Here is a 15576-nt window from a genome sequence, read left to right as displayed (position 1 = left end):
TAAATTTATTATAATATATCTATAGTGCATTTTTTATGTATTACTAAAATGTTAGATGCATAAAATGCCTTTTATAGATAACGTTGTATTGTCGAATATCGACCGATATTTTGTGAATCTATATTATTATAGTTCAGTTGGATAACACGATTTAAATCAAAATAAATATGATATAAGTCATAAGTTTTATTAAATAAAATTTTCATCAAATAAAAAAACATATTATGATATGCATAATTCAATATAGCTCTGGGTTATCAAGGCTTATATAATAGGCAATTATCATATAGAATAATATGAATTCATATATAATCAATATCTATATTAATATATGCAATACACATATTTTATTTTAATCATATAAAATCGGAATGAGCACACAATTGTATATATTATACTTTATGGAAAATATGTTATACAGCCCCTTTTACATTAATGGTTATATCCACTTTTGGGTTGCATATTTGGTTTTTTGAACTTCTCGAAATTAAACATACGGGTATAGTGCATATATATAATTATTGTTCAAATTATAAAAAATTAAATGCAATGTAATACTTAATCCTAACCCATAACATAAAAACAATATAAAAATTATGTAAAAATTACTTATTTCCAAATAGACAGTTTCTTAAAATATATAAATCATTGTTACTATTCCTGAAATAGTCACTCTCTTCGAATCATATATTAATAATTCATTCTCTTCTTTATATTTTTTATTTTTTCTCTTAAATGTTGTTTTTGAGCTCGTTTCCGAAATCCAAATAACGAATACTAATATAAAACGTTAAGAAGCGTATGATATTTTTGTTAACGTTTGCATATATATAATGATAATTATTTTTAAATTCCTTATTATTTACCTTATAAGAAATTCCCAACAAAAATGCTATTGCACCAAATATCGATAAAACTGTAAATAATTTGTTTCCTATCGATGAACTTGATGACGTATCTTCAGAAAATTGTCCAGAAAATTGTCCAGAAATTTGTTCAGAGTTATCTTTAGAACTTTGCACATTATCTTGTGTTGTTTTTTTCTCTGGAAGGGATGGAATATTATCACGTTCCTTTTTTAAATTATTATAATCAATTGATAAAGCAGACAATATTTGACTATGTGGGGCACCTTCACTATTATATTTATTGTTTAGCTCTGTATATGCTTTAACAAAACCATTCGCATTATTTAACAGTATGTCGCTTGTTTGATTCTTTGCAACATTACCATAAATATTACATAATAATTTGAATGCATCATAAAATTTAGACAGATCTTCAATATTAATATTCAGAAAATCATTTCGTTTATCCATGAAATCCTTAAGATCTCCAATTGTATAGGCATCATGTGTAAATTTACTATATTTATGATTATTTTTTATATTTTTATCATAAAAATCGTTTATATGGGTGGAACTATGCTCTAACTTTTGATTTAATTGGTAACCAAACCATGAAATCATATGTAGAAAAAATGCATTAATACTATTTATATCATGACTTTTATTTTTGGACATAGAATAACAATGTTCAAGTAACCATAAAAATCCAATCGTAATTTTTTCAAGATCAGTGTTGCAGTTTCTATTAGGGCAGTAATTATCGAAATTACTAATATTTTCTATATTATATATTGCGGTTCCGCCTAATTTAGCGGGTAAATGCATCCTCAAAAGATCAAATTTTTGACACTAAGAAACCATTTAAAAAAAATGATAAAAATATGTATTAAGAAAATGATATTAAAATAAAAATTAATGAAGATTATAGGAAATATAATATAAAAAAATGTACATACTAGAGTATCATCCATTATGATGAATATAATTTATAGTTTCTAAGTTAAGGGGATATCATATTATATATATACTAAAATAGGTAATACAATTATTTAACCCTATATACAGCAATTATATGTAAACACAAATATTTTTATTATTCTTAATATCAATTTAAAATTAATATGGAACAATATATACTTTTTGGTAGTTAGATAAATTATCTTGTTTTGGGGGTGTTTAATAAATGTTTTATCATGTATATATATAATACGATTTTTCATAAATTGTTATCCTTAATAACACTCATATGAGCACTATTATAAAAATTAAAGTAACATTGTAATGAATTTAGAATATATCTTCTTATAGATATGCTTTAATATAGAAAATAAACAATATCCTGAAACTTAAATGCTGCAAACATATAAAAAATAAAAAATTATATTATTATTATAATCTTTAAAAGTATATGAATAGTAATTTTTTAAATTATATTAAATATTTATATAGTTATTTCTAATACTATATACCAATGTTTTATTAAAACTGTAACATTTGCAAATTAAGTTGAATGTTCCATTTTCTATGCAAATTACACAATTCTAATATTACTTTTAATTAATATATATGCGCTCCAATTATATTTTAACACTTTCAATAACTTTATTTTTATTCATACGTACTTCAATTTAAAAATATACCTTATTGGGTGATTTTATAATATATTTTGCACATCTTTCCCACGGTTTAAAACGGCAATTAGCATTGAAACCGTATTTATTATACTATTTATAAGCTTAAATAAGTCTTTGAATGCACATTTTTTTAAAAATAATACTTAGTAAATATTAAATATATAACACATAAATAAGTATTGAAGCAAATTTTAAAGTATAATAAAAAACTATGCGTAATTAAATTGTTATATTTATATTTTAGATAGGAGAGATAAGGGAAGTATTATTTTTTAAGACAAATATGTACCCATATAAAATTTACTTATTCTACATAGTTTAATTATATTTTCTACCATTAAAACTTTCAATTAATGTATACATTAAAAATAACTTATAATTATTACTTTTCTAAATATATAGTTAGCTTTTTAATTTTAATAAATAATATTGTACTATATGTTTTATAATAAACTATATTTTTAAGTAAACTATAGAATTATTAATATTATTTTGCTTGGTAATGTTAGTTTTAATATTAACACATTAAAGGCATACTTCGTTGGAGGCTATAATATTTCATTTGATTTTTTGTGCATACAATTTTATTCTTATTACAAGTTTAATAATAAATATAATTAATATATATCAACGCATTCAAATCAAATGAATTTAATACTTTATCTATTGTTATTAATATTGTTATTGTTACTGCTATATCACTGTATAGTACGACGGAATAATTAGTGCGCTTAATAAAAATACTTTAAATCAATGTATAATATTTCCTTGTTTATAGTTTTTAAATTAAGTATTTTAGAACATATTATTTTGTAATGACAATTTATTTGTGATTTTATATATATATAGTAACATAACAAAAATATTATTAGTTAAATTAAGTTAATTATTACATACCTTTCTATATACTTTGGATTAGTATATAATTGTATATATTTCCCAAAATTAACATATTTCAGGTTTTAGTCATTGATACAATATTATATATATTAGTACAACAACGCTAATTTTATATAACAAGTTGTTTATAAGTATTATAAAAAACTATAACATTAAATTTTATTAATATTTTAAAATATAATTTATTTATACCTCAAAACTATCAAATTTATAAATTAATAGTGATTAATATATTATTATATCTTTATCATAAATAAATTAAAGCGTATAAAGCAACTTCTATTAATACTAATTAATTTTAATACAAATATAAAGGGATCACAAAAAAGGAATAGTCACAATTAAAACTTATAAAAATATTGTATATATAGTGCAATTTTTATTTTATTATTATAAATGTTAGATGCATAAAACATATTTTATAGATATCGTTGTGTCATCGAACTTCGATCGATATTTTATACATCTGTATTTTATGACTACCTATTATATATTGGTAATATGTTTAATTAACAATACAAATATACTCATTAGCCTGAAGTTATATTATAATGTAGACAATTGTTCCAAATGAATCTAATTATAATTTATACTCTGATATATAAAATTATTATACTATTCGGTTATCAAAATAAGATTTAAATTAAAACAAATGTGATACAAATAATAAGTTTTACTAAATAAAATGTTTCGTTAAATAGAGAAATATATTATGATATGCATAATTCAATATAACTATGTATTAACAAGTTTTATGTAATAAATAATTATGATATATATAATATGAATTCATATATAATCAATTTCTATATTAATATATTCAATATGCTATTTTAATCATATTAAATCAATATTACACTTTATGGAAAAAAATGTTATGTAAACCCTTTCGTATTAATGGCTATGCTCTTTTGGGGGGTACATATTTGGACTTAATTTCAAGATAAAACATATGGGTATAGTATATATATTTAATCACAATTTATAAACAAATAAATATGATCAAATTATAAACAAATTAATAAAAATATTACCCTAACTCAAAGAATAGATTCCATAGAGCAAAACTATAACCAACAGTACAGAACCATGACCCCAAATACGAGTTCTCCAAAATGCAACTTTAAACCTAAATTTGAACCATTAATATAGCTTATAATTTTATTAATAGTGTGCTTAAATTTGTTTATTTAAAATAATTATAAATACTAGCTAAAAACTAGTACATTAAAAATTCATTAATACATAATATATGTGCATGGAAATAGACAAATGAGTTTTTAACAAATTGTAATCACAAATAAATTAATTATATAACATGATTATATATCAAATTAAGATATATAATAATATAACAAGCAATTAAATTATATTTAATTATTATATAAAATGTAAAAAGTATAACTTTTATGGCATAAAGTATTAATTATATTATTTATAGCCATTTAAGCATGTATAATAAAGCATAATAATAAAAAGTGGTTATTTTGGTATTTTTTTTAATTTAAAGTTACATTTAATAAGTCTCCACTGGAAAAATAATATGGAAAGCCCAGACGGTATGAGTAGTATCATTAAGCTCGGCAACCCTATTATTGGTATCGAAGCAGAAACTGCTACAAGTGTCAACCACGACAGGATGTATTTGATTGCTTCTTTTCTATATTTTTTAGTCAATTTTGATTTCATATGACGATTACTTGATGTAATTTCATTATTTTCATTATTTTCATTATTTTTCAATTGTTTAAAGTCTTCATGCTCTGATACAGAACTATTTCCATCTTTTTTTATTATTTTTTTATTCTCTATCGGCTGTATTGCTAATTCATCATTTCTTTTATTATCAAGCTCTTTTTTTACTTCTTCTAATTCTTTTCGAAGTTCATTAATTTTTTTTTTTGTCTTACTATCTACATTTTTTAAATCAAGTGATGTTTTACTTCCTTTATGCTTCTTTATATGTGAATCTATAATATTTCGAAGGTGTGCTATTTCTTTGTTACCTTCAACACAATCACCAAGTTGACTTGCAAGACTCAAAGTTGATTCATAAAATTCATTTAAATCAAATTGGTTATCTGCATATGCTAATATCCTATTATTTCTAAAGTTTATTACATTCCCTCCAAGGTATATCTCTTTATCGTTTACAAAGTATAGTTCCTGCAAAGAAATAAAATATTTATTAACATATTTGCAATTAATTTTAATTGTTTCTTTAACTTAACACACGTGTTTTACCAGTACATGAGACAATAATATAAGGTTAATGTGAAACAAATAGATACGAAAACTATAGTGAAATATTATTAATAATAAAAGAAAATAAAGTGTAGCTTACATTTTTGGCATATTCAAAAGAACAAATAACAATTGAAAAAAGAACATATTTTAAAATACTGACTCTCATTTTTACCTTTATTTATTAAATAAATGAACTAATATATGTAGTTTGAGATCATGGTGATAACTTGATATTTATTCACAAAATAGTAATATTTACTAGTTTTTTGTTCTAAAATTTATGAATAAATGAATATATCTATAAAAAAAACGAATTTATTTTATTTATTAACTTTCTACACTTTTTGTAAAATTAATTAATGTAATTGTTATAATAAATTTCGTTATTTCATTAAAATTGTTTATGGATATATATATTATATTTTTTTTCAAAGAAATATTAACTCTTCTCTAAAAAATACACCGTTTTTAATATTTTAATTATAAAAAAATATATGTATATAATAATTTTCCATAAAATATATTTTTTGGAAAATTGGTATACAAATAGGCTTTTAATATAATTTATAATACGTTGGTGATTTTAGTGGTACGTTTTTAATATTTTATAAACTTATATTTTCCTATTATTGTTTACATATGAACACATTAATAAATATCTATTAAAATAATAAAATATTGGATATATTTTTTTATATGAATAAATACAAACACATAATGAAAACATTAGCAAAGCACCATTGATATTTACATTTAAATCGTTTCTAATTTATTATATTTTATTATAATATTTCTCCAATTTTAAGTATTACTTAATAATATTCTCCATTTTATTTACCGATTTTGTGTAAAAATATATTTTTTTATATATTGATATGTAATAATTTTATTTATAAACATATCTCTGAATATACAGCATCAAATATATTATTTTTATTAAAATAATATAAAACATTAATATTTTCAAATGTGACTCAAACAAATAATCAAATTATAATATTAAATCACAAAAATAATACATATAGAACCAATATATTGAATGAGATACCAATTTATTTTTATCTCAAGTCGAAAAATGAAATGCACTTAATGTTATTAACTTTTATTTTTATTATATTCATTTAACAGATGTTAAGACGCTTTTTGTATTTAAACACTACAATATTTTGACTTTTATAAATAATAATTAAGTCAAATAAATATTATAATTCAGTTATAATAGAGAATTTCACCATATAGAAAATTTCTTTATGTTTTATTATAAAATAAGAAGCAACTTCTTGGCATATATCATATATACATAATACTTCTTTATATGAATAGGCAAGTTTACTATTTATTATTATTTAAATTTATATATTTTTAAATTTGACTTAAATATAAGTTAATTAAATTTATCATATAAATAATCGTTTTTCCTTCTATAAACAAAAAATTAATAACTGTGCATATGTTTGCATAAGTTTGTATATATTTGATAATCCTACTTCTTCCCCAATTTATAAATACTAACATAAACACTAGCGTAAAAATCACCAAAATATATAACATTTTCAAGTGGAAAATTATTTTTAAAACATTATACTAATTCTTAAAATAATGGGTATTTAAATAAATGTGCCTTTAAAGTAGCTTACCTTCTTTAAATATATTTCCTCCAAATAGTACTTAATACTTCTATTCCATTTAAATTAATTCCTCCTCCACTTATTCCATTTATCATCCGATTCAGATGCCACTGATGAAGGAAATCATAATAAATTATTTTCTTTCAATTCCCTCATTCCCCAGTTGTTCATATTAAATATTGTAATTATTTAAATCAACGTTTTCTTCGAGGATGAAATCGATACTTTGGAATAATCTTTCTATATCGATTCCAATATTTGATCAATTTCACCATAAGCCATTAACTGATAATTAACAATAAAATATAAAAAATAAATAGTTCAACACATTTAACATTAAGTTGTATTAACACGAAATTCAATTCTTATAATTTATAAAAATATATTTTTTTATTCGTTTATTTTCATCCTCATTTTTTCTTACATATTTAGACTTAATATAAATATTAAAAACTACAATTATCCTTTACATATTTTAATAATTTATTTCCTATACATATTTAAAACAATTCTTTAAACTAATAAATGTTATCAAATTATAAAAAAATAATTGTAATGTAACACTTAACCCTAACCCGAGTATGGGATCCACAAACATAAACCTGACCCACAACATAAAAACTATATAAAATTATGCAAAAATTATGGCAAAATAGACAATTTCTTAACATATGTCAATCATTATTACTATTCCTGAAATAGTCATTCTCTTCAAATCATATATTAATGATTCATTCTCTTCTTTAATTTTTTAACTTTCCTCTTAAATGTTGTTTTGGGGGTCGTTTCCGAAATCCAAATAACGAATACTAATATAAAACGTTAATAAACGTATGCTGTTTTTGTTAATGTTTGCATATATATAATGAAAATCATTTTTTAATTACTTATTATTTACCTTATATCCAATTCCTAAAAAAAATACTATTGCACCAAATATCGATAAAACTGTAAATAATTTGTTTCCTATCGACGAACTTGATGATGCAACTTCAGAAATCTGTTCTAATTTTTGTATAGTTTGTACAGTTTGCTCAGGGCTTTGTTCAGAAGTTTCTACAGTTTGTTCAGGAATTTGTTTAGAACTTTGTACATGAGGTTGTGTTGTTTTTATCTCTTGAAGGAGTGGAAAATCTTTACAATTAAAACTACTACATTTCTTTTTAAAATTATCATAATCATTTGATAGTGTAGACAATAATTTATTATATGAGCTATTTCCAGTAATATTGGAATCTTCCTTAAGTTTTTTATATTTTTTAACAAATTCTTTAGCTTTTCCCGAATATTTATTGCAATTTAGACTTTTTCCATCAAATTCAATATACATTTCACATAATAATATAAATACATCATAAAATTTAGATATATCTTTAATATCCATGCTCACCATATTTGTTTTATCTATAAGTTCCTTATAACTACTATACCCCGTAACACCATTTATAGAATGTGTATACTTTTCTTGTTTATTTATATATGTATCATAAAAATGTTGTAGATTGGTGATTCCTTCTACACTTTTCTTTAGGTTTAACATATAACATAACCATATCATAATGTAATCAACAATATTGATGTTATTATGATACTTAAACAAATCAGAACTTCCAAAGAATTGATTAAATAACAATAAACATCCAGCATTAATTTTTTCAAGATCAGTATTGCAGATTTTATTATTACAATGCTCTTTGAAATCTTTATCACTAATAAACTGATACTTTCCTTCACTATTCAATTGATCGGGAAGCCAGTTCCTTACAAGAAGGAACCTTCTACACTAAAAAAAACATTTAAAAACAATCATTATAAATGTGCATTATTGAAAATTTTATTAAAATAAAGTTTAATGATATTTATATGTAATACAATATCAAAAAATGTAAAGAAAACTATTATTATTAAAAAGTGCATATACCACATAGTCATTCATTATAATTGGATTTTATTTTTGATTTTTAAATTGAATAGAATCATGCTGTTTTATATACACTACCCCAAATATGTGACCCAAACACTTTATTCCTATATATAACAACTGTCCGTAGTTAAATATACAAGTTTTTCAATAATTAAATTAATATAGAATAATAAAATAATATTATTACTAAAAAAACGTTATATTCCTCTTTATGATAATTAGCTAAATTACCTTAAATAGAGGGTTTTTTAATAAAATTGTGATTAAATATAGGTTTGATGCATTTTATACAAAAAATGCTATTCTTACTAACATCTGGTATAACTTTATTATAAAAATTAATATACTTTTATAAAGAATTTAATGTAGATTTCCTTATATTTATGCTTGAACATAGAAAAGGAATATATTTATATCTTATTTTTTAATGATTACCTTTCTAAAACTTAAATACTGTATAAATTTAAAAAATATAAAATAATATTATTATTATAATCCTTAAAAGTATATAAATAATCGTTTTTAAAATATATTAAATATTTATATAGTTGTTTCTAATACTATATACCAATATTTTATTAAAACTATAGCATTTACAAAATAAGCTCCATTGTTACCTTTTTTAATTACATATACATAATTTTAATATTATTTTTATTTAATATATATCCATTTCAATAACTTTATTTTTATTCATACGTACTTCAATTAAAAAATATACCTTATTTGGTAATTTTATAATATATTTTGCACATCTTTTCCACGGTTTAAAACGACAATTAGCACTGAACCGCATTTATTAAGATATTTATAAGTTTAAATAATCCTTTAATGCAATTTGCTTTTAAAATAATATATAGTAAAAATTAAATATTAACACATAAATAACTATTGATGCAAATTTTAAAGTATAATAGAAAACTATGTTTAATTAGGTTGTTATATTACCTTTAAGAGGAGAGAGATAAGATATATTTGCTCTTTTAATATATAAATTTAAATAAATATTGGATAAATGTTCTGAATTGTTCAGTTTTATCCTATATATTTTATTGTTATAGTTATCAGCGTATATACAATCAAATAATTTATTAAAAATTATATGTTTTATTAATTCAGGGTAAAACAATGATAATATAATACGCGTTAATATGGAATAATAAAAAGAAATTTAACGTTGATCGAGTCTTTAACATTCTCCAATGATCCAGTTTTTTATAATATAAAACTACATATCCCAAATTAGACCTTTAAAAATATATAAAAATGATACCTTTATAATGTATTATTATGTATCTTTTCGAAAAAAAACATTTAATTATATGAAGTTTTCGCAATAAAACAATATTTCAATATTAATTATTGATAGAGTATTTTATTATATTATATATATAGAAATATAATAATAACGCATTATGTCTATCATATGATTTACAATTGTTAGAAAAATTATTACAACAAAATATGATATTAAATTTTATTAATATACTTATATTTTATTTTTTAAATCTTTTAAAATATAATTTATTTATACCTCAAAACTGTCAAGTTTAAAATTAATAGTGGTTAATCTATTATTATACTTTTATGATAAATAAATTAGAGCGTATAAATCAACTTTTATTAGTACTAATTAATTATAATATAAATGTAAAATACAAAAAGATAATAATAACTACAATTAAAACTTAAAAAAATGTTAGAAGCATAATAATATTTTATAGACTATGTTACATTGTCGATTTTCGATCAATATTTCATGGATCTATATTTTATGAATATCTATTATTACAGTTCAGTTAGGTAATACGATTTAAATCAAAATAAATATGATATAAATCATAAGTTTTATTAAATAAAATTTTCATCAAATAAAGAAACATCTATGATATCCATAATTCAATATAACTCTGGGTTATCAAGGCTTATATAATAGACAATTATCATATAGAATAATACGGCTTCATATATAACCAATATCTATATTAATATATACAATATAGACATTTTATTTTAACCATATTAAATCGGAATGAACACTCAATTGTATATATTATACTTTATGGAAAATATGATATGTGACCCCTTTAATATTAATGGCAATGCCCCTTTTTTGTTGCATATTTAGGCTTTGAGTTTCATCTCGTGATTAAACATACGGAATGAACTAAATATTAAATTAGTGTACAAATTATAAAAAAATAAATAAAGATATAATACTTAGCCCTAACCCGAATATGGGTCCCACAACGTAAAAACTATATAAAAATTATGCAAAGAATACTCCTCAATAGACAGTTTCTTAAAATATATAAATCATTATTACTATTCCTGAAATATTCACTCTCTTCAAATCATATATTAATGATTCATTCTCTTCTTTATATTTTTTATTTTTTCTCTTAAATATTGTTTTTGAGCTCGTTTCCGAAATCCAAATAACGAATACTAATATAAAATGTTAAGAAACGTATGATTTGTTTATTAATGTTTGCATATATATAATGAAAATAATTTTTTAATTCCTTATTATTTACCTTATAAGAAATTCCTAAAAGAAATGCTATTGCACCAAATATCGATAAAACTGTAAATAATTTGTTTCCTATCGACGAACTTGATGATGTAACTTCAAATGTTTGTGCAGAAGTTTTTACAGAATTAGTTACAGAAATAGTTTCAGAAGCTTGTTTAGAACCCTTTGTAGCATTTTGTGTTGCTTTTATCGCTGGAAGGATTGGAAAATTGCTACATTGAGCATCTTTACATTCATTTTTTATATTATCATAATCAGTTGATAAAGTAGAAAATATTTTACTACGTACGGTACCTTTAATATTACAGTCATTGTTAAGGGTTGTATATTTGTTAACAAAACTAGCAGCATTTGACAGTGTGTCACTTGTTTTATTCTGTGCAACCTTACCATACATACTACATATTAATTTGGATGCATCATAAAATTTAGAAAGGTCTTTAATATTAATATTAAACAAATCTTTTTGTCCATCTATGAATTCCTTAAGATCTGTAAATTTATAGGCAGCACTTGTAAAACTATTATATTTACCACTATTAATTACATGATTAGTATAAAAATCGTTTATTTGGTTGGTTTTGTGCTCTGAGTTTTGATTTAATTTGTAACTTAACCATAAAATAATATATAGAAAAAATGGTTTAATATCATTTACAATATGACCTTTCTTTGAGTATTTAGTAAAATATTGTCCAAGTAACCATAAAAATCCAGCCGTAATTTTTTCGAGATCAGTATTGCAGCTTCCATTAGGGCAGTAATTTTTGAAATCCGAATCATCATTAAAATTGAGTTTTGCTTTTTCGGTTAATTCATCGGGTAAATGCATCCTCAAAAGATCAAAATTTTGACACTAAGAAACCATTTAAAAAAAAATGGTAAAAATATGTATTAAGAAAATGCTTTTAAAATAAAGCTTAATGAAGTTTATAGGAAATATAATATAAAAAAGTATATATACTAGATCATCATTCATTATGATGGAATATAATTTATAATCTCTAGGTTAAGGGGATATCATATTATATATATATATATACTAAAATAGGTAATACAATTATTTAACCCTATATACAGCAATTATCTGTAGATAAAAATATTTTTATTATTATTAATTTCAATTTAAAATTAATATATAATAATAATATAATATTATTACTAAAAGAATATTGTATTTTTGTTATGATAGTTAGATAAATTACCTTGTTTTAGGGTGTTTAATACATGTTTTATCATATGTATATATAATACAATTTTGAATAAAATATTATCCTTAATAACACTCATATGAGCATTATTATAAAGATTAAAGTAACATTGTAATGAATTTAGAATATATCTTCTTATATATATGCTTTAATAGAAAAAATAAATAACGTCCTAAAACTTAAATATTGTTTAATCTAAAAAATAAAAAATTATATTATTACTATAATATTTAAAGGTATATAAATATAAATTTTTAAAAATATATTAAATATTTATATACTTGTTTCTTATAATATATATCAATATTTTATTAAAATTATAATATTTACAAATTAAGTTGAATGCTCCATTTTCTATGCAAATTACATAATTATAATATTATTTTTATTTAATGTGGATAAATTAATAATTCATTTAATGAGTCTTATAACATTATTTGTATTTCTATATATTTTAATTTAGAAATATTCCTTATTGGATGATTTTATAATATATTTTGCACATATTTTCCTCGGTTTAAAACGATAATTAGCACTGAATTGCATTTATTATGCTATTTATAAGCTTAAATAAGCCTTTGGATGCATATTGTTTTTAAAATCATACTTAGTAAATATTAATACATAAATAAGTATTGATGCAAATTATAAAGTATTATAGAAAACTATGCGTAATTAAATTGTTATATTTACATTTTAGATAGGAGAGATAAGGGAATTATACTTTTTTAAGACAAGGATGTATCCATATAATATTTATTTATTTTACATAGTTTAATTATATTTTCTACCATTAAAGCTTTCAATTCATGTATACATTAAAAATGCTTTAGAATTATTTTCTAAATATATAGTTTGCTTTTATACATTATAATAAAATATATTTAGTTTTATGATGAAAAACTATATTTTTAAGTAAACTCTAGAATCATTAATATTATTTTGCTTTATAGAGTTAATTCTAATATTAGCACATTAAAAAAATATTAAATCAAAATTGTAATATTTCATTTGGTTGTGTATGTATACAATTTTAGTCTTATTAGAAGTTTAATAATATATATAATGAATTTATGCCCACATAATGTATCAATTTAACATAATATATTTGTTCATATTTAATACGTTTATATATTGTTATTACTATTATTATTGTTACTGCTATATCACTGTATAGTACAACGGAATAATTAATGCGTTTAATAAAAATACTTTAAAGCAATGTATAATATTCCCGCGTTTCATAGTTTTTAAATCAAGTATTTAAGAACATTTATATTATTTTGTAAAAACATTATATTTAAATTACATATCTGCGAATTTGTATATATATAGTAACATAATAAAAATATTATTAGTTCAAATTAAATTAATTATTACATACTTTTTATATATACTTTGCGTTAATATATAATTTTATATGTTTCCCAAATTTAACATATTTCAGTTTTAGTCATTGATACAATATTATATATATTAGAACAACAACGTTAATTTTATATACCAGGTTATTTATAAGTATTATAGCAAACTATAACATTAAATTTTATTAATATATCTATATTTTATCTTTTAACAATTTTAAATATATATTTCCAATTTATATATACCTCAAAATTATAATGTTTAAAAACTAATAGTGATTAATATATTATTATACCTTTATAGTAAATAAATTAATATATAGAGAACTATTTATATCAATATAAATTATAATTTTAACATAAATGTAAATTATTTATATGAAAAAAGTGAGTATTATATATATTTATAATTTATGAATTTATTATACACATATATATAGTGCATTTTTTATGTATTACTAAAAATGTTAGATGTATAAAACATCTTTTATAGATAATGTTGTATTGTCGATTCTCGATCGGTATTCCATGCATCTATATTTTATGAATATCTATTATATATTGGTAATATGTTTATTTAATCTTAAAAATACATATTAATATGAATATATGTTGTTGTGTGGACAATTGTACCAAATTAATATAATTATAATTTACACCTTCATATATAATAATATTATACTGTTCGGTTATAAAAATACGATTTGAATCAACATAAATATGATACAAGTTATAAGTTTTACTAAATAAAATTTTCATCAAATAAAGAAACATATTATGATATTCATAATTCAATATAGCTCTGGGTTATCAAGGCTTATATAATAGGCAATTATCATATAGAATAATATGGATTCATATATAGTCAATATCTATATTAATATATACAATATAGACATTTTTTTTAATCATATTAAATCGACATGAACACTCAATTATATATATTATAATTTATGAAAAAATATTTATGGCACTTTTCATATTAGTGACAGTACCCCTTTTTTGGTTGCACATTTAGGCTTCAGCTCTAGATTAAAAATATAGGAATGGTACATATATTTAATTAATATTCAAATTATAAAAAATGAATACAATATAATACTTAATCCTAACCCAAATATGGGTTTCACAAACACAACCCTAACTCACAACATAAAAACAATATAAAAACTATGATCAAAAATTACTTCGAAATAGATAGCTTCTTAAAATATATTAATCATTATTACTATTCTTAAATTAGTCACTACTCTTAGAATCATATATTATAGTCCGTTTCATTCT

At 20.7% G+C, this 15576-nt stretch overlaps 4 protein-coding genes across 4 annotated transcripts; all 4 read right to left on the bottom strand.

Annotated features, from left to right (window-relative positions):
• Positions 1-690: 690 nt before the first annotated feature.
• Positions 691-1819, bottom strand: PBANKA_1246700 (BIR protein; the record flags this gene model as incomplete). Its single annotated transcript, XM_034566561.1, has 3 exons — positions 691-777; positions 867-1697; positions 1805-1819. The coding sequence occupies 3 exons, from the start codon at positions 1817-1819 to the stop codon at positions 691-693; spliced, it is 933 nt and encodes a 310-aa protein (XP_034423146.1).
• Positions 1820-4864: 3045 nt separating this feature from the next.
• Positions 4865-5795, bottom strand: PBANKA_1246600 (cleft-like protein 1; the record flags this gene model as incomplete). Its single annotated transcript, XM_034566560.1, has 2 exons — positions 4865-5548; positions 5727-5795. The coding sequence occupies 2 exons, from the start codon at positions 5793-5795 to the stop codon at positions 4865-4867; spliced, it is 753 nt and encodes a 250-aa protein (XP_034423145.1).
• A 2205-nt stretch (positions 5796-8000) lies between these two features.
• Positions 8001-9193, bottom strand: PBANKA_1246500 (BIR protein; the record flags this gene model as incomplete). The annotated part of the gene is made up of 3 exons (XM_034566559.1): positions 8001-8066; positions 8156-9040; positions 9179-9193. The coding sequence occupies 3 exons, from the start codon at positions 9191-9193 to the stop codon at positions 8001-8003; spliced, it is 966 nt and encodes a 321-aa protein (XP_034423144.1).
• Positions 9194-11542: 2349 nt separating this feature from the next.
• PBANKA_1246400 (BIR protein) lies at positions 11543-12696 on the bottom strand (the record flags this gene model as incomplete). Its single annotated transcript, XM_034566558.1, has 3 exons — positions 11543-11629; positions 11719-12573; positions 12682-12696. 3 exons carry the CDS (start codon positions 12694-12696, stop codon positions 11543-11545), a joined length of 957 nt encoding a protein of 318 aa, XP_034423143.1.
• Positions 12697-15576: the final 2880 nt, after the last annotated feature.

Source organism: Plasmodium berghei (assembly GCF_900002375.2).
Source record: "Plasmodium berghei ANKA genome assembly, chromosome: 12".
NCBI classification, from domain to species: Eukaryota; Apicomplexa; class Aconoidasida; order Haemosporida; family Plasmodiidae; genus Plasmodium; species Plasmodium berghei.
This window is presented reverse-complemented; position numbering and strand designations above follow the sequence as displayed.